Source organism: Marmota marmota, unplaced genomic scaffold (genome assembly GCF_001458135.2).
Source record: "Marmota marmota marmota unplaced genomic scaffold, marMar, whole genome shotgun sequence".
NCBI classification, from domain to species: domain Eukaryota; kingdom Metazoa; phylum Chordata; class Mammalia; order Rodentia; family Sciuridae; genus Marmota; species Marmota marmota.
In genome coordinates this window covers 712341-732478 of record NW_026000205.1, presented here as the reverse complement: position 1 = coordinate 732478, position 20138 = coordinate 712341, and the positions used below count along the sequence as shown (strand labels likewise).

The following is a 20138-nucleotide window of genomic DNA, read 5'->3' as shown; positions in this document are numbered from 1 at the left end:
GGAAACGCTGTTTGAAGCGGGTAAGTAAGAGGGTATCTGTGGATCCCTGCCAGGCAGGGAGGGGATCTCGAGGAGCCGGGAAGAGTCTTGAGGGGGTGTACTAACAGGTGGCGTGGGACGTGGTGGCGGGAGGGACCCCCTTGACTCGGGGGCGCGAGGAAGCGGGGCAGGGGCCAGTGGTCTTCCAGGCGGCGCTGGACTGTGCGGCTGCAGGGAATCTGCGAGGGGCGCATCGCGAGTTGGGGCCGCGGCCCGCGAGGCGCTGGGGGTTTGGTTGGTGCACGTGTGAGCACGGTGTGGTCCCGTATTCGCTAGAAGTTGATAGAACTGCTTTCAGAGCACTATCTTAGGAGCAGTGGCTGCAGCATCACCAAGTCTGAGGAGGTCCTCACCTCAGAGGAGGGCAGACGACAGACGTGTAAGAAGTGATAGTAAAGCCATGCTTTCAGGTAGTGGTGCCTTGTAGGAGGAGAAATGAAACAGGCTCACGTGATCACGATGGGGCGTCACTAGCTAGAGTGACCCGGAATCAACCTGACCGGGAAAGTTATGTTTGAGATAAATCAGCCTGGTAAGGAAAGATCTGGGCAAAGGACTGGCAAGTGCAAAGGCCCTGAGGTAGAAAGGAGCTTGGTGTATTTGAGCTGAAGGTGAGGAAACAGGAGAGATACAAAATGCAGATGAAGTCAGAAACATGATGGGGACTAGGTCCGGTAGGGTCTTGTAAGCCTTGGTTTGGGGCTTAGCTTTTATTCTGTGTTCACTGGGGAGCCATGGGAGGATTTGAGCATGGGACAATAAAATCTGCCTGCATTTTGGAAAATTCAACAGCTGCTAGTTGGAGATTGTCTTGTATCAGGAGTAAGAGTGGGAGGAGAGCCAAACTAGGAGATAAGGGTGCAGTGGGGGTCTGAGGCCTACAGGACTGGCAGAGAGAATAGATGGACCATGTGGGTAAGAAGAGGATGAGCCCAGGAAGACTCCTGGGTTTGTGGTTTGAGCAGCAGTCCAGATGGGAAGGCTGAGGGAGAAGCAGCTTTGTTGTGCCATCAAGGACAGAGCTTAGCAGAGTGAGGAGGCAGGGAAAGATGATGTCACTATCTGTACCTTGCCTTTCGCCCTCCTTCCTGTACTTCTTCCTCCTGGGCCTCTCCTGTCCCTTAGAGGGGTTCCTTTCCTAAGCCTGGCCTTTCCTGCCAGCACCTTCTTCAGCCCTTCAAGCACCTGCTCTTGGGGCAGACCATTTGCAGGGTACTGGGGAGCCAGTGATAATTCGGTTTGGTTGGGAGAGCGGGAGATCTCGATTCAGGGTGCTGTGAGCTCTCAAAAGTCAGAGCTGCCTGTAAGCCCAGCATCTCAGGAGGCTGAGGCAGGAGGATCAAGTTCAAAGCCAGCCTCAGCAAAAGTGAGGTGCTAAGCAACTCTAGATAAAAATAAAAAATACAAAATAGGGCTGGGATGTGGCTCAGTGGTTGTGCCCCTGAGTTCAATTCCTAGTATCCCAGAAAAAGAAAAAAAAGTCAGTGCTAAATGCTGAAGTTGGGGGTGAGGGAGGCAGTGCTGGTCTTTGGGAGCCAAGTTAAGTATCTGGTGGCTCAGGGGAGACTCATCAAAGTTGGGGACACTTGGTAGGAGACTACACTCACATCTTGAAGTGACCCGTAATGTTGGGGACCCTGACATGGGCAAGACCCTGATCTCTTTTCAAGGAATTCATAAGCTAAAACTTCTCGAGATGACCACAACACAGCCCCACAGAAGTCCTGGTTCTGTAGGTCTGGGTGAAGCCTGACAATGAGCTTTTCCTACAAACTCTTACCCGAAGCTCTTGGGACCATTCTGAAAACTCTGAGAACCGGTGGGTGCAGCACACTAGAGAGTAAGCGCCACCCAGAAAAAACAGCAGGAGAGGGGTTGGGGGGCGGACAGGAGGGCAGCTGCCCAGCTAGCAGGAGTTGCTGAGAAGCAGCCGGAGCAGAGGCGCGAAGGGGGGGCCAGGGGACAGACGCCTGGGGAAGAGCTTGGGTGGGAACCACCTGTGCCAGGTCCTAAGCTTGGGCTGCAGCTGGTGGTTACAAAGCCACAAGCCTAGTCGCTGGAGCCACTTGAGTCAGAGGGAAAGGGTGGGAGGTGGGGTCTGAGCAGAGAGAGAGGATGGTCCTGCCTGTGGTGCAGAGTCCTCTGGCTGCCATGTGGAGAATACCCTGGCAGCGGGGGATGGGGGAGGCCCAGAGGGGCCATTCATCCAATTCTTGTTTCTCCAGAGCACTCTGTGCCACACACCCTTAGGGGCTCCTGGGGAACTCTGCCACACTGGCCCTTTCTGCCTGCGCTGAGCTCACCTTCCAGCAGAGGGAGGCAGACAGCAGCAGTGCACAAAAGAAAAGAGGCCCGGAGCGGTTGGGCTTGCATCTGGTAGACGGCCAGATGGGCAGAGTTTGCAGTGGAGTGTGTGTGTGTTGGGGGGAGAGAAAAGTCCAGGTGGCTCCAAGGTCTTGGCCTCATAGAAAATGCCACTTGCTGAATTGGGGGAGACCATGGGGTGCAGAGAGCAGCTTGTTTACCTTTGGAGTCCAGGATGCCTGGAAGGACATGCTCTCAGCTCCCAGTGGAGACATTGGGAGGGCCGTCGGCAGCTTGGAGAGAGGTCCCAGGCTGGAGACACAATGGGGGAGAGTCTGCAGCTGCCCAGGAGGGCTGGGGGCGTGGCTTAGCGGCAGAGCACTTGCCTAGCATGTGGGGGCCCTGGTTCCATCTCAGGCACCTCAAAAAAACAAAATTTAAAAAAAAAAAACAGCTGTCAAGTTTGTGAGATGGGATGAGGTCACTGAGAGAAGGAGACTCAGTTCTGCCCCAGTGAGCCTTGGTGGTGTTTGATCACTGCGGTTGGTTGCCTTTGAGCACGTGCTACTGAAGGGCCTGGAGAGGGGAAGAGCAGTGTTTGCCAGGGGCTTGTCCCAAGCCGGCGCTGGGGAGAGGGGTAGACCCTGGTGAGGGGCTTTCCTTCCTAGTGCTTATCAGTGGTGATAGAAAAAGAAAGCGTGGTCTGCCTATGCAGAGGGAAAACAGGCACGGAAGAGCCGAGCACTGAACAGGATGGACCTTGCAAATGTCAAGTGGAAGAAGGATGTTCTAAGATTCCGTACAGGACATGCCCAGACGAGGCAGATCCACAGAGTGTTGATTTGTGGTTCCCCAGGGCTGGGGCATAGGCTCAGTGGGGGTGATAGCTGAAGCCACTGTCTGTCTCCTGGTGGGGGTGAAAGTGTTCTAAATCGAATTGTGGAGATGTTGCACATCTGTAAATACTCTCACAACCACTGAAGGTACTTGCAGGTGGGTTGCATGGTGTCTGGATTAATATCTGAATAAAGCACTTCAGAAAGCCATCTGTCCATTCTGCCCCTGGAAACCAGCACTACCAGAGTGATGCATTAGGGACACATGTTTTCTACCACCCATCTTGTTAAACAGTGATACCCTTGTTAAACAGTGTTACTCTTTTATGTGTCCCCCCCCCACACCCAAGCTTACTATTTTGAAAAATTTCAAACCTGCAGAGAAGTTGCCTATTGAGTATCATGAGCAGGGTACCATTCCCCTCTGCCTGTTCATTGATGATTAGCGAGGCCTGGTGTGTGTGTGTGTGTGTGTGTGTTTTTAATATTTATTTATTTTTTAGTTGTAGTTGCACACAATACCTTTATTTATATGTGATGCTGAGGATCGAACCCAGGGCCTCGTACATGCTAGGCGAGCGTTCTACCTCTGAGACACAACCCCAGCCCCGCCTGGGGTGTTTTGTCTTAAGCACATGGACATGTATTCCTTTCTTTCTTTTTTGCTGAACCATTTGAATGTTGTGATCATGATGTTTCTTCCTCCAAAAACTCCAGCAGGGATGCCCCAGGAACTGGGATGCCCACTGCACAAGTATGGTATAGCTACCGCACTTGGGCAGTTTAACATGAGCTGGTTTATTCTGTCATCGAATCCCAGTTGTCCCAGTTACATCCTTCAGAGCTGGTTTTGATCTTTCACTCCAGGGTCACATCTGGGCTCACACATGGCATTTTGTCATCACGGTGGATTTTTCTTTTTCTTTTATGGCAATGACAGTTTTAAAGATCCAGACCAGCTGTGGCCAGCCTCCACTTGGGATTTGTGTGATTGTTACCCAGTGACTAGTATTAGGGCAAACATTTTTTTCTTCGATCTTTTTTTTTTTTTTTTTTTAAATGCAAAACATGAAAGTCAAAGTTCACTTTCTGTACCTTGCTTTGTCTACTGAACAATACCTCTTTGAGCGCCTTCCCTATCAGCACTGGAGAGCTTCCTCCCCTTTATAGAGCTGCATAGTATTCCTTGGAGTAGAATTAATGTAATTTATTTGGACAGTTCTCCAGGGGCGGGCATTTAGGTGGTTTCCAGTCTTTTGGGATTTCAAACAATGCTGCCGGAAATAACCTTGTAAATGCAGTTTTTTCAGACATGATAATATATCTGCAGCATAAATCCGAAGATATGGAATCACCTTTATGTTTGTAATTTGTAATTGAACTGTAATTTACGCTTAGTGAAATGCACAGGTCCCAGGTGTGCAGTTTGATGTACAGTATGTTTCTGTCATCCCAGGAAATTTTCTTGTACCCCTTCTTTGTCAATCCCTCCCATCTTAGAAGCAGCCACTAGTCTGATTTCTAGTACCATAGACCAGTGTGTCTGTTCTCCACGTAAATGGCATCACATGGTGTGGACTTTCCTCTGGTACTGAGATGAAATCAACCTTGTAAAGTGAACAACTCTTCAGCGTTTGACATTCACTCTATAGTTCATCCAGCACCTCTGTCTAGTTTCAGAACATTCCGTCACTTTCAGAAGTCCCACACCCTGTCAGTCCCTGTTCCCCAAGCACACACGCTCTGTGTCTGGCTTCTCCCGCAGCATGTTTAGTTTTGTTTTTTGCAGTGCTGGTGGTGAGCTCACTCTGTCCCTGAGCTACACCGCCACGCACACGGTTTGTATTTGAGATTGTCTCCTGTGTGTTTCTCAGTCACCTGCTCCTCTGTGTGCCACTCCCGCACACCTGCCCTCACAGATCCTCTGGCAGTTCAGCATCTTCACAACCTTTCTTTCATAAGGTCTGGACTAAGCTGAGCGCAAAGGAGTACACTTGTAACCCTAGCAATTCAAGGGTCTAAAGCAGGAGGATCACAAGTTCAAGGCCAACCTGGGCAACTTAGTGAAACTCTTTCTCAGAATCAAAAATAAAGGGCTGGCAGCTCAGGAGTCTGAGGCAGGAGGATCACGAGTTCAGAGCCAGTCTCAGCACTAAGCAACTCAGTGACACCCTGCCTCTAAATAAAATATAAAATAGGGCTGGGGATGTGGCTCTGAGGTTGAGTGCCCCTGAGCTTAATCTCCGGTACTCCCCAAAGTAAATAAATAAAAAAGGGGGGCTGGGGATGCAGCTTCCTGACAGAGCTCACTGAGTTCAATCCCCAGTACTGCAGAGAACAGGGGTGGGGCTGGGTGTCTCAGAGTGGTAAAGGTTCAACCTCAGTAGCACAAAAAAGAAAAGAAAAATAATACAAAAAACATAAAGAGCAGTCGCCATGAGGCTCCTGGGTCGGGAGGGTTGCTGTAAAGAACACTTGGGGGACAATTGGAGAAATTAAGAAACACTATTTGGTTGCTTTCCTGAGTCACTGTTAAGTGTCTTTGGCCTGATCCTTGCACTGTGCTTGTTTAAGGGAATGTCCTTATTAGAGCTTATTAGAGCTGCTTGCTCAAGTGTGGGGGGCGTGGTGTCTGCACCCAGCTCTCTGATGCAGGGGAGAGGGAATGGTGAGGCGTGTGCATGCTGCAGAGGGAGCCGGAGAGTGACAGGCAAGCTTTCTCCAACAGGAGCATGGAGCCTCTGGGAGAAGGGCACAGGGTACTGTGGGCGAAACTGCCTCACCTGGAAAGGGGGAATTTGGCCGTGAATCACAGCAGGAATCGGCCACAGTGTGGTGTCCTGTGTTTGTGTGAACCTCAGGCAGGGAAGGGACATGGTCGGATGTGCTTCAGGCCCTTCCTGGCACTGAGCACAGCTACAGGCTCCTTGTTCACCTGAAGGGCACGTGGGATGGTGGGTAAGGAGGGCATCAGGGACAGGGGCTTCTAGGAAATTAAGGGATAAGCCAAGGATCCTGATGGGGGACAGGGAGATAGGGCTCTGGTAAACAGGGAAGGGGATGTGGGGGCTGGAGCGGGTGAGGAAGGGGTTAAATGGGTGGGGTAGAAGGGGTGCCTTAAGAAGTACTTGAGTGTCTGCAGTGTGGGGTGGAGTTGGGTTACTCCTGGGCCACTCCAGAGTACTAAAGGACTCATGGTCAGGGTAGGGGTTGGGAGGCGGGGAGAAGATAGGGGGAGGAGGGTCTGGTCAGAAACCCACCGAGCGCCCCCTTCTCGGCAGGATGGATGGCAAGTGGCAGTCAGGCCTGGGTCCTGGGGTGCCCCCGAAGCGGGCCCGTAGGGGACTGTGGGATGAGGAGGAGGCGCCTCCACCGTCCCAGTTTGAAGAGGACCTGGCACTGCTGGAGGCAGAACAGCGGCTGTGCGAGCAGGAGCAGGAGGAGCTGCAGCCGGCCCTAGAGGGGGCCGCGGGGGGTGAGGCTTGGAGTGGGAGCCCCTGCAGTCTTGCTTCTGGACTCAGCCACAGAACTGACCTCTGGCTCGCCTGGGGTCCTCGAAAGGGGCGACTTCCGACCCCACACCAGGATCATCATTCGTGGCTTACAGCTTCCATGCTGACTCAGATCACCACCTCCACCTGACATCCTATGAATTGGGCCATTGAGGAACCAGGGGCTGGCCTGGGGGGTAGGCACTTCTTTCCAAGGGCAGACCATCAAACCCTGCTTCCCCACCCCCATCCAGGGCAATTCTCTGAAGCCATAGATTCCCGCTGGGTGCGGCCTGCCCCACCTCCCCTGGACCCTCAAACAGAGCCCCTCATCTTCCAGCAACTGGAGATTGACCATTATGTGGGTGAGTTGGGGGAGCAGAAGTAGACTGTGGGAAGGGGCCCTGGCTCTGCCCCTCTGGCAGCCACAACCTGTGGACCCAGGCAGTCCCCATCACAGTGACCTGGTGGTGGGAGGGAGGGAGGGATGGGGCAGCTGGCAGGAGTGCTGCCCGGAGGAGAAGGTGAGGAGGGGCATGTACTCATTGTGCCCAGTGCAAGAGACCGACAAGACTGGCTGGTTCCATTTATATGTATGGTCTTAATGACAGATCAAGGGGCTACCGTGGCCAAGGGGATGACAGCGGCAGCCCAAAGGAACTGCTTGTGGCATGGAACTGGCCCGCATCCCATGTCCACCCATGCGTTAGTGCTCATGACATTGCACCTAGGCCCCAGTGGTCAGTTTTGCTCTTTACGAGCAATGTCCTCTGTGCCGTGGTTCCAAGGCGGGACCTCTTCCAACACTGACAGAGAATGGGGCGGGGGCTGCCAAGGGCGAGTGGGCAGGAGAGCAGGCGTGTGGGGCACACGGGCTGTGGGTGTGGATCTGGGGAAGAGACCTTTGAGGAACCTGAGGGACCCTCCCTACCCTGTGACCCCCAGGCCCAGCGCGTCCCCTGCCAGGGCGGCCTGTGCCGCCCCGTGGTACTGTGCCAGTGCTCCGCGCCTTTGGGGTCACGGATGAGGGCTTCTCTGTCTGCTGCCATGTCCACGGCTTCGCACCCTACTTCTACACCCCAGCACCCCCTGGTGAGTGGCCCCTGACCCAGGAGTCTCCACTCCTGGTCTTGAGGCCCCTCTGACTGGACTCCCCACACCAGGTTTTGGAGCCGAGCACCTGGGCGACCTACAGAAGGAGCTGAATGCAGCCATCAGCCGGGACCAGCGCGGGGGCAAGGAGCTCACAGGGCCTGCCGTGCTGGCCGTGGAGCTGTGTTCTCGAGAAAGTGAGTGTCACCTGGGGACCAGGGGGCTTTGGGGCCAGGGATTGGTCCCAGCCTCCTCTTTCCCCAGGCATGTTCGGGTACCATGGCCACGGCCCATCTCCATTCCTGCGCATCACCTTGGCGCTGCCCCGCCTTGTGGCTCCTGCCCGTCGCCTTCTGGAACAGGGCATCCGGGTGGCAGGCCTCGGCACCCCCAGCTTTGTGCCCTATGAGGCCAACGTGGACTTTGAGATCCGGTAATGCTCCTGTCTCCCTCTTCCCTCTGCCCCCAGTCTCACTCCCACACGCCCTCAGCCAGCCTCTGCCCACTGACCCTCCATCCCCTCTAGGTTCATGGTGGATGCGGACATCGTTGGCTGCAACTGGCTGGAACTCCCAGCTGGGAAATACGTCCTGAGGCCAGAGGAGAAGGTACGTGGCTCCCCCGGGGGAGAGGAAGCCAGGACCCTGCCGCCACTGACATTCCCCACCCCACAGGTTACACTGTGTCAGCTGGAGGCAGATGTGCTGTGGTCAGATGTGGTCAGTCACCCCCCAGAAGGGCCATGGCAGCGCATTGCACCCCTGCGTGTGCTCAGCTTCGACATTGAGTGTGCTGGTCGCAAAGGTCTGTCCCCAGGGCTTGGCTCTTCACCCATCTGGATGTCAGTGGTGTGCCAAGCTCTGACTGGTGGAGGGTGGAGCAGGACTTTGCCAGCCAGTGTGGTTGGCATGGAGTGAGCAGGGGCGGGGGAAGTGCATGAACCTTGCAGGCCATGGGGACAGAGGTGTGGGTGTTCTGGGGGAAATGTGGAGGTGCAGCACCCTCTTTGTGTTGGGAGGAGAGGCAGGAGTCAGGTCCCCTGCATCCCCTCTTCCCTCTCGTCTTTCCTCAGGCATCTTCCCTGAGCCTGAGCGGGACCCCGTGATCCAGATTTGCTCTCTGGGCCTGCGCTGGGGTGAGCCAGAGCCCTTCCTGCGTCTGGCGCTCACCCTGCGGCCCTGTGCTCCTATCCTGGGTGCCAAGGTGCAGAGCTACGAGCAGGAAGAGGAGCTTCTCCAGGTGGCTCTCATTTTGTGCCCTGATACTTTCTCAGCACCCCCATCCCAGGCTGTGGTGGATAAGCCCCTGGGCATGGAGACAGCTATGTTCTGAAGTTTGCATGCTTGGCCTAAATTCTTCTCCTCTGGGTTCTTTGATGTTTTCAGAAGTGCCAGGGGTCTTCTGAAATATTCCGGGAGCAGTGGCATTTGAAGCTTACCCCTTGTGCTTCTGCTCCAGGCCTGGTCTGCATTTGTCCGTGCCGTGGACCCCGATGTAATCACCGGCTACAACATTCAGAACTTCGACCTCCCCTACCTCATCTCCCGGGCCCAAACCCTCAAGGTGAGGGCCTTGCCCTGTATACCTGCAGCCTGTCATCCCCGGTGATTCAGGACACACTGGGCCTGGCCCTGCCCTGCTCAAAGAGGCTACCGTGGCTTCAGGCCAAGGCAAGGCGAGCGTTGAAGATAAGCAAGGAAGTGGCCGCTGTTCAGAGCTGCAGAGAGCGGCAGGCAGGGGCTCAGGAGCCAAACATGTTAACAGGGAAGGAGGAAAAGAATAAGGGGAGCAAAAGAATAATAGGAAGGAAAGGGGGAGCATACCAAGTCCATGCAAGACCAGATACTGTTGAGTCAGATGGGGCTGTAGATGCGGTGTGAGAGCCCTGTGTCCTAGCTGCTGGGATGAAGACTCTTAGGTTGGGTGGCTCGAAGCCACCGAAAGGGATCTCCCTGAGGTTCCAGAGCTTGAAGACCAAGGCGTGAAGTGGGGAGGGGGCTGGTCCCTCTGGGGCCGGAGGAAGCATCTCCCCAGGCCTTAGCTTGCGGGGGCCTGCTCCTCCCTGGGTCTGCACATCGCCCTTCCTCTGTGTGTCTCTGGGTGTACATTTGCCCTTTTCAAAGGACATGGTCATATTGGATTAAGGTCCCCTCTGAGGACCTCATCTTAATCCATTTGCAGATTTGTGTTTCCAAGTGAGATCATGTTCTGAAGCACTGGAGGTTAGGGCTTTTAGGGGGACGTAACTAACCTTTAATGAGGTGTAATGTGTTACTTTTTAATTTTCCTGTATGTTTGGCCAATTGGTAATGAAAACACAACAGAACAGACTCAGGGGCCCCCAGCCACACCAGCAAGTCTAGCCCTGACCCTGGCCTTGGCAGCCAGGCCGCTGCTCTCCGTGCTCCCTCAGTGCCTCAGTCTTCTCCATGTGTGCCCCAGCAGCTTGAGAGGACCCCTTTCCATCCCTGCTCATTCCACCTCTCCAGCTGGGCTCTCCAGGCGCCTCCTGCCTTGCCCCCTGCTGGCTGCCCCCAGGCCCTGCCCACTCCCCCAGAGCAGTCAGCATCCCCCAGAGATCCCTTCTCCCCAGCTGGTGCAGCCCTGGGCAGCTCCCTGCCCATAGCCCATCAGGACCCTGCTGTCTATGTCAGTCCAGCCACAGCTCCCCCATCCCTGTGTCCTTCCCACCTTCAATCCCCCCAGCCCTTGAGTCTGTGCACCAAGAGCTGCCCCTGCTCCCAGCACCTCACATCACGTGTAGGGTTGTGGCTAGTCTCCATCTGCTGTGCCTGGTAGGGCCTGGGCCCTGGGCAGGGGCTAACCTGCCCCCCACTGGGATGTCATCCTGGCTGTGTGGCCGTCATCCACCCTTACAGGTGCAGGCCTTCCCTTTCCTGGGCCGTGTGGCCGGACTCCGCTCCAACATCCGGGACTCATCATTCCAGTCAAAGCAGATGGGCCGGCGAGAGAGCAAGGTGGTCAGCATGGTGGGCCGTGTGCAGATGGACATGCTGCAGGTATGGCCTGGCTAGGCAGGTCCTAGGCTCGGGACACCACTGCCTAGACCTGCGCCCAAGCCGTGCTTGCCCACCCCAGGTGCTGCTTCGGGAGTATAAGCTCCGCTCTTACACACTCAATGCCGTGAGCTTCCACTTCCTGGGTGAGCAGAAGGAGGATGTGCAGCACAGCATCATCACCGACCTACAGGTGCCCGTCCCACTCCACCCTCCACCAGGCCTGCCTTGGCCTCGTCCACCCCACTGACTTCTGGTCTCACCTGGACTTCTGGCCCGACCTCTGATTTTGCCCATCCACTCTGGCCTCGGCCTGCCACTCACCTTCCCCTGATCTTTCCCACTCCCATGATCTGCGTCATTGGAACCTTTGGTCTGCTCACTCCTGCCGTGATCTCATTCATGCCAGCTCCTCAGGCTGCCCCTCCCTCAGATCCTGTGACTCCCCACACCCCCTCACTCCACCCCACCACCCCAGCCACCATGCACTGTCCTCCCCTGGCTCCATCTGCCACACTGCCCCTGACCCAACCCCGTGGTGCTGACCCCAGAACGGGAATGACCAGACCCGCCGCCGCCTGGCCGTCTACTGCCTCAAGGACGCCTTCCTGCCTCTGCGGCTGCTCGAGCGGCTCATGGTGCTGGTGAACACTGTGGAGATGGCAAGAGTCACCGGTGTGCCCCTCAGTTACCTGCTTAGCCGTGGCCAGCAGGTCAAGGTCGTGTCCCAGCTGCTGCGGCAGGTCAGTGGCTTAGGGCAGGCCCATCTGCACCCGTCTCTGCTGAGGGGCCCTGCCAGATGCACCCATGGTGGTCACTCACCCAGTCTCTCCCCAGGCCATGCGTGAGGGGCTGCTGATGCCCGTGGTGAAAACGGAGGGCGGCGAGGACTACACGGGAGCCACAGTCATCGAGCCCCTCAAAGGGTGAGGCCCCAAGACCAGGGGAGGGCACGAAATGGTGGCTCCTGGCCCTGACCTCTCCTGTGGCCACTCAGGTACTACGATGTTCCCATCGCTACGCTGGACTTCTCCTCGCTGTACCCGTCCATTATGATGGCCCACAACCTGTGCTACACCACGCTTCTGAGGCCCGGGGCTGCCCAGAAACTGGGGTATGGCCCCACATTCAGCACGTATCTGCCCAGGTGGCCTGGGCCCTGCCTTAGGGGTCAGTCTGTGGGGGAGACAGGCAGGCCCGGTAGTTGTGGACAGGGAAAGGGAACCACAAGAGCTGGCGGAACTTGAGAGCCTGAGGCACTCACATCCTGAAGAAGCTCACTGTCTTCCCACCAGCCTGACCGCAGACCAGTTCATCAGGACACCCACCGGGGACGAGTTTGTGAAGACATCTGTGCGCAAGGGGCTGTTGCCTCAGATCCTGGAGAACCTGCTCAGTGCCCGGAAGAGGTGGTCTCCCTAGCCCCCTCCCACCCTTGTTCAGAGTTCAGACTTGCAAGGGGAGTTCAGCAATCCCTGCTCCTCACTACCTCACCCCTCCCCACAGGATGGCCTGTCTGCAGTCACCTGTGGCTGTGCATGCACCATCTCCAGGCAGGACCCTTTGCCTGTGGGTCAGGCTCCTCTGCAGTACATGGCACCCCCATAAGAAAGGCACCCTGAACAGTGTGCAGGCCTGGGGCCCTCGCTAGGCCTCTGGTCTCCCCCTGAGACCTGGGGCACTACCTGAATAGCCTTCAACCCTGTCCCATCCTAGGGCCAAGGCAGAGTTGGCCCAGGAGACAGATCCCCTGCGGCGGCAGGTCCTTGATGGGCGGCAGCTGGCGCTGAAGGTGAGCGCCAACTCCGTATATGGCTTCACCGGTGCCCAGGTGGGCAAGCTACCATGCTTGGAGATCTCACAGGTGAGCCTGTAGGCCCCTGGCAGACAGGAGCGGGTGGCAGGTGGACGCTGCAGAGGGAAAGCAGAGCTCTGTGGGTAGGAGCTGACTGGGAGGTCAGGGCCTACTTGCCCCATCTGCTGGCCTTTGGAGAGGGGACCAGTGTGGCTTGAGCAGCTGGTTCCTGTCGAGCATGTGCTGGGAGCTGGGCTCTGCTCTGTGCCTTGAAGGACAGTAGCAAAACGTGAGGACTCCTGTTCTATGCAGTTCACTGAGCCTAGTAGGGACGTGGACCACGATGAAATGTTTAGGATGCAGTGGTGCTGAGGGCTCTGCAGAGGGATGTGAGGCCAGGCAGGGGCACTCAGGATGCCCAGCTGGAAGCCAGGTGACCTGAGGGAGGGAAGCAGCTTTGCCCATTTTCTCTAGGTGCCACAGGATCACCTGACAGAACCCACTGCCCCCACAGTCTACCCGTCAGCCCACTTCCCGGGTCTCTGCAAGGGGGAGAGGGAGTAGGGCAGATTGCTTTCCTGATGGGGGGACAGGGCCATGTCTGCTCAGGGACTGGGGGAAGGCTGGGGGATACGCAGCAGCATAGCCGGCCTGGATTTGCTGTGTCCTCAGCGGGGCCACTTGACCTCAGTCACAGTCAGACCAGGCACAGGTCTTCCTCTGCTCTGACTGTGAAGACCCTAGTGATAAGGCTTAACCAACGCCAGCTCTGAGCAGGATCACGGCTGAGAAGCCCCATCTCCCTCAGCAGCCCAGCCTGGCTGCTGACCCAAGGCAGCGCTGCTGCTCGGACAGAACATTCTCAGAGACACCTCAGAGGGCCTGAGTCTGCCAAGCTGGAGTCTGTGCCCAAGAGAGCCTCAGAAGGGACCTCCTATTCAGCCCGCCCTGGGCTTTGGGGACTGTAGCACATTCTGGATGACGTTTTCCTCTCTTGGTTGTCTCTGGCCATGAGGACCTCCCTCTGTCCCTGGCAGCCCGTGAGGCTTCATAGGGTTGAACGGAAGGCTTGGTGGGAATGCTGGCCAGAGGAACCCAGGTCGGGGAGCCTGAGCACACTGATGCCCATCTGCAGTTCTGGGGCCCCCAAGACTACTGGCTGGAAGATTCACTGACTGGTTGGAAGTACTCCCACTCAGAATGGTTGTTTACTTAGGGTTGTGATTTAATATAGCAAAAGGCTACATTGTAAAACCAGCTAGGGAAGGTGGTTTGTGGGATAGGACCTGGGAGGGACCAAGCATGGAGCATAGCTGTCCTCCCAGCAGTGGCATGTGACAACTCATGGAGCATTCAACCAGGGAGGTTCACCAGAGCCTTGGTGTCCAGGAGTTTTACAGGGGTCACTGTAAAAGGGTGGCTGAAGCCACCCCTGTGACTGACCTTAGTTATTGTTCAGTCTCCAGATTTTCCTACCCTGAAGTCACACTGTGTGGCCCAAGACCCTGACCAAGGCCTTGTTTTATGAACTGCCTGGTGTGGCTGAAGATCTCATGTGAACAAAGCCACTCTTAACAGGCAGGACAATCCAAGTACTTGGAGGTCCTCTCCCAGGGCCAAGCCAGAGCAAGACCTTCCCTTGGTCCGTGACCCCCTTACTCTGTGCCACCCCTGCTCCCTCTTTGGCCTTTCAATCCCCAGGTGCCTCCCTGGTGGGAAAGGGTGAGTGTTGGGACAACAAGCTGCATCCCAAAGCAGAGGTGAGGACAGGAGGACACCAGCCTTCCTCAGCTGCCTGTCACTGACCCTGTCTCTGTCTTTTCTCTCACCTCCTTCACTCTCTTTTGGCTTTTTGTTTTTTAGTTGTTGATAGACCTTTATTTATTTATATGTGGTGCTGAGAATCAAACCCAGTGCCTCATACATGCCAGGCAAGTGCACTACTGCCGAGCCCTAGCCCCAGCCCTGGACTCTTTTTTCTCAAGCACATAAGGGCAGGGGATAGAATAACAATAAAGTAGTAAGTCACCCCAAAAAAAGAGGGGGGAAAAAGGAACATGGAGCAGATAGAACTAGTAACAGGCAAATAGTATAATTGCAGCTTTAAGTATAAATACATAAGTAATTACACCAAGTATAAATGGATTAAGTGCTCTAATTAAAAGATGCAAGGCTGGGGTTGTGGCTCAATAGTAGAGCATTTACCTAGCATGTGCAAGGCCCTGGGTTCGATCCTCAGCACCACCTAAAAATTAAAAAAATATATTTATAATAAATATTAAAATACAATAAATACTAAAATGAAAAATATTAAAATAAGTAGTAAAAGTAGATATTTTTAAAAAGATGCAGGTTGTCAGCACATTGGTACACACCTGTAAGCTACTTGGGAGGAAAAAATTATCTGATTGGATCCATACAAACAAAAACAAAAAAATCCTCTCTCCTTGGTCCAGTTTCAGGGGTCTGTAAAATAAGACAGGTAGAAAGGTCGTTGCCTGATGTGAAATGCCAACGGGGGGTTTTGCCAAGCTCAGCGTCTCTGATTCTCAGGGTGCCTACAAAGCTAAGAGTGCAGAGCTTGGGGTGCCCTGATAGCATGCACAGGGGGGTGGCACTGCTGGCTTTCAGGAGGTGACTGGCAGTATCAGTGTCAGAGAAGCACTGAGTTGTAACCTCTTCAGATTCCAGCCTTTCTGTCTGTCCTTGGGCATAGTCAGTTCCTGTCCATGCCCAGAACTCTGAACTGGGGAGCCCAAGTATTTCTAGCATATCGTTGAGGGACAGTGTAGTAACCCAGGTTGCAGATTTGGAAACCAAGGCTCAGGGAATCAGAGGGGCTCACCCAAGCCCACGCCACTGGGAAATGGCAGAGGCAGGATCCCTTTCCAACCAGTGTCCACTGCATGTAGCTTCTGGGCCTTCACCTGCCTGGTTCTGTACCCCACAGAGTGTCACTGGATTTGGGCGTCAGATGATTGAGAAAACCAAGCAACTGGTTGAGTCCAAGTACACGGTGGAGAATGGTTACAGTTCAGATGCCAAGGTCAGGAACTGGCCTGCCCACCCACACCTGGGGGCAGGTGGGCTTTGGGGGAGCTGGGCCTGGCCCCTGGTTGGCAGAAAGCATCCTCCCTCTCACCTTTTCCCAGGTGGTGTATGGTGACACTGACTCAGTCATGTGCCGGTTTGGTGTCTCCTCTGTGGCTGAGGCGATGGCCCTGGGACGGGAGGCTGCAAACTGGGTATCCGGTCACTTCCCACCACCCATCCGGCTCGAGTTTGAGAAGGTACATGGAACCCCCTGCACTCCACTCAGTGGGTTTTGTCAGGCTCAGCATCTCTGATTCTCAGGGTGCCTACAAAGCTAAGAGTGCACAGCTTGGTGTGCCCTGGTGCTGCTCGGGCCTCTTGTCTTGGGGAACCTCATCAGACTGTTCCACATACCATAAACCCAGTATCGAGTGCTTTGCTACCTGGTTTCTCCTGAATGTGGTCTGAGCTTTGGAACTGCCAGGCCTGGGCCTTTGTTATACAATATAGCATTCGTGTGTTGAAAACCTGTTCATGGGCTAGGGGTGTGGCTTGGCAGTAGGGTGTCTGCCTGGCACGCAAGTAAGGCCCTGGGTTCCATCCCAATTACTACAAAAAAAAAAAAAAAAAATCTTGTCACAGTGTACCTGATTGGGGGGATTCCCAGTATCTGTCAGATATAGTGGTGGTCCTTGGGAGGTCCACCTGTGTCTGTACCACTGTCTGGTGTCCCCAGCTCCAGGGTGCACCTACTGTGTGACTTGGAGTCCTCACACTGTCCTTTCCCCCACGGCTCAAACACTGACTAATACGGAGCTTCTTGTTGAGAGGGACTCTGTCATCTGGACTTGGTCTCTTCTCCCTTTGAGGGGACACCTTGTTGTACCCCTGCTTGGATTCCATGTTTCAGGGGCCACCTCTCGACCTATCCCACTGTTTCACATTGGGGGTTTCTGGGATGTTGAGGGTGCTCAGAATCAACCCTGGGCTCCACCGCATCGGGCTCTGGCTTCCTGGAGCCTGTGCCTCAGGCCCTGCCCTGCCTGTCCTTTTTCTGGGAGGAGCCTCAGAACTGTGGGCGTCCCCAGTCTCAGGGGTCTCTGCCATGGGTCTCTCCCAGGTCTACTTCCCCTACCTGCTTATCAGCAAGAAGCGCTATGCTGGCCTGCTCTTCTCTTCCCGCCCAGATGCCCATGACCGCATGGACTGCAAGGGCCTGGAGGCTGTGCGCAGGGACAACTGCCCCCTCGTGGCCAACCTGGTCACTGCCTCATTGCGCCGCTTGCTTGTGGACAGGTATGTGGACTACCCAGACCCCAGCCTCCTCCCTTAGACCCAAGGTTCCAGCTCCCTGTCCTCCTGTCCCCTGGGAACCTGAGTGTCGGGCTCAGCTCTCCTCTGGTGCACAGGCTTGCACGGCTGAGTGACACCTGCCTTGCCACTCGTGGTCTCTGGTCTGGCCCCTCCCTGCCCTGAGTCTCAGCCCACAGAGCGCATCCTGGTGCCTCCACTGGCTCCAGTCTGAATCTGCCACTGGTGACACCTGCCTGTCTGGCCCACCCTACCCCCAGAGACCCCGAGGGCGCTGTGGCCCACGCGAAGGACGTCATCTCAGACCTGCTGTGTAACCGCATCGACATCTCCCAGTTGGTCATCACCAAGGAGCTGACCCGCGCCGCAGCCGACTACGCTGGCAAGCAGGCCCACGTGGAGCTGGCCGAGAGGTCTGCTGGGTGGCTGGGCGTCCAGAAATAGCCCCTCCTGCCAGCTGGGCCCACCACTTCCTGCACACCCCCCACCCTCGCCCGCCCGCCACCTTGGTCTCCCCACAGGATGAGGAAGCGCGACCCCGGGAGTGCACCCAGCCTGGGCGACCGTGTCCCCTACGTGATCATCGGAGCTGCCAAGGGCGTGGCTGCCTACATGAAGTCCGAGGTCAGGCCCACCTGGGCTGCCTGCTGCCTCCCGGTTCTGCGGCTCTCACTTCTGCTTTCCAAGATGGGCGGGTCCCATGGGCCCTGAGAACACCCCCATACGCCCCTGGGACACAGTTCCAGGAGGCTTTGCTCCCAGTGTCTCAGGCGCTGCAGCGTGCCTGGTCATCCTGCCCCTCCCCTGCCTCCTGCAGAAAGCGTCCCCTGCGCTCCTGGCTGGCTCCCCCGTGGTTTCTGTCTCCCTGGTTCTGCCCAGCCCTGAGTCTCTTAATTCATCACCACCCGCTTCCCACAGAGAAGCGTGCTGCCCCAGCTTTCAGCCCATGGCCCCTGACTCCTGTGACCCCTTCCACAGCTTTGCCTCCTCCCCTGAACTCTGGCACTTCCTTGGTGACCAGAGGGCCCCACCTGTGGCTTCCAGCATGGGTTCACAGAGCAGGCCTCTTCTGTGACTTCCGACCCCATTCCAGTCCTGCTCAGCCTCGCTACGCCTCCAGGGTGGTGCCCCTCGCCACTGCCCCCTGACCAGATGAGCCCTCAGGGGCCCACACGCTGCCATGTGGCCTCCCGCAGGACCCCCTCTTCGTGCTGGAGCACAGCCTGCCCATCGACACGCAGTACTACCTGGAGCAGCAGCTGGCCAAGCCCCTCCTGCGCATCTTTGAGCCCATCCTGGGCGAGGGCCGCGCAGAGGCCGTGCTACTGCGTAAGAGCCAGGGGCTTGGGAAGTGGAAGGCACCAACGGGCACAGCTGCCTGACCTCGCCTCACGACCTCCCCTCCCACAGGGGGTGACCACACGCGCTGCAAGACGGTGCTCACGGGCAAGGTGGGTGGGCTCCTGGCCTTCGCCCAGCGCCGCAGCTGCTGCATCGGCTGCCGCACGGTGCTCAACCACCAGGGTGAGACCCCAGCCCCTGTCACTGATGCAAGGTGGTCAACACACCTTGGCCCTGAGTCGGGGGCTCCCCTCTGCCTGCACCCCCACCCGAGGGTCCTCACCCGCACCCTGGGAGTTCCCCAGGGGAGTTTTCCCCACACACTCCTTCCGTTGTTCTCCAGCCTCCGGGGACTTTCACAAACCGGGATGGGCAGCGGGTGGGGAAGGGACAGGAATGGGGTGGCCTGGGCCCTGGCTGAGTGCCAGCACCCCTGTGCTGACCCAACCCCCCCACCAGGAGCCGTGTGCAAATTCTGCCAATCCAGGGAGTCAGAGCTGTATCAGAAAGAGGTAAGGGACAGAGCCTGGGGGTGGGAGCAGAGGGGCTGGGCTGCCCTACTCAGCCCCTGCCATCCCCAGGTGTCCCACCTGAATGCTCTGGAGGAGCGCTTCTCCCGCCTCTGGACCCAGTGCCAGCGCTGTCAGGGCAGCCTGCACGAGGACGTCATCTGCACCAGGTGTGCACTCGGCCCTCTGCTCCCAGCCTGTGGCACAGGGACCAAACTCCTGACTCCCTGTCACTGCATCGCCTCTGGGCCTTAGTGGGACAGGGTCCTGGTGCTGGCCCCTGGAAATGGCCATCTTCCCAATCCACCTCCCTCCCCCAGGGTGGGGCTGGGCTTTCCCCAGGGAACAAATGGGCGGGGTGGGTTCCCACGCCAGGTGACAGGTGATATACAGCCACCCAAGCCTTGCCAGGCACCCGCTGTTATCGGCTCCCCCCATGCCACTGAGCAAACAGCCCCCAGAGGAAGGGGGCAGCAGGCGTCGGCCAAAGTCCTGGGAACAGCCCTGGGGTGGTTGCCTGTGCCCCCCACCCCCGCCCCAATCCTGGGCTGGGTTCTGGCCAGGCCACCCAGCTGACCGCACCCACCTCCGCAGCCGGGACTGCCCCATCTTCTACATGCGCAAGAAGGTGCGGAAGGACTTGGAGGATCAGGAGCAGCTGCTGCGGCGCTTTGGCCCCCCTGGCCCTGAGGTCTGGTGACCTGGAGGCCCCCCGGGGGGCGTTAATAAAATTAAGGCCTTTTCCTATGTGGTTCTTTGTGGTCTCTGGGGGAACGAGGTCCAATTTCATGAGCCCTGGCTCCTTGGGACCCTGGAGGCCCCAGTTGGGTCTCCTCTCCCACAGGTGAGACCCTGAGGGTCCACTCCTTCCCACTGCCAGGCCTGTGGGGCCCCGCCTGCCTCCGTTGCCCCTCCGCCTCTGGGTGGGCATCTCTGCCAGGCTCTCTGCTCAGGGGGCCAGGTGTCTGGCCCCAGCCTGCCCCTCCCTGGGGGCTGGGTGGCCACCCCTCCTGCCAGGTGCTGACCTGTTTCCTCTGGTCCCTGGGGCAGCCCCTGACAAGAGGGTTCCACTCCCTGGCTCCACCAAGGGGACACCCCTGCCATGTCACACCCACAGATGTTTCCACTGTGGGGTCCTGATGGTCGGTTCCAGCTTGAGTCCCCCCAGGCAGTGTCTGTGAGGTCCCTTTGTGCCCACAGAGCTGTCTCCACAGCCCCTGGTGCTTGTGCTGTCCTGCTCCAGCTGCCTCTTGTCACCCTATCCTGTGGTGGCTGGCCCCTGGCACTCTGCTTCTGAGATTTGACTCCACGGTCCACAGCCCCCTGTCCTGATCTCTCCTCACTGACCACAGCCACATCTGTTCCTTTTT

The 20138-nt window shown here is 56.8% G+C and overlaps 1 protein-coding gene across 1 annotated transcript; it reads left to right on the top strand.

Moving 5' to 3' along the window:
- On the top strand, positions 1-19515 carry Pold1 (DNA polymerase delta 1, catalytic subunit). Its single transcript, XM_015496469.1, has 27 exons — positions 1-20; positions 6461-6654; positions 6925-7035; positions 7616-7762; positions 7834-7959; positions 8027-8195; positions 8289-8370; positions 8437-8566; positions 8835-9001; positions 9221-9325; positions 10642-10782; positions 10862-10972; positions 11331-11522; positions 11617-11705; positions 11777-11893; positions 12075-12188; positions 12496-12643; positions 15525-15620; positions 15727-15864; positions 16728-16903; positions 17179-17331; positions 17440-17542; positions 18115-18247; positions 18329-18442; positions 18719-18771; positions 18841-18938; positions 19363-19515. Exons 2-27 carry the CDS (start codon positions 6462-6464, stop codon positions 19466-19468), a joined length of 3312 nt encoding a protein of 1103 aa, XP_015351955.1. The 5' UTR covers positions 1-20; position 6461; the 3' UTR covers positions 19469-19515.
- The last annotated feature ends 623 nt before the right edge of the window (positions 19516-20138 follow it).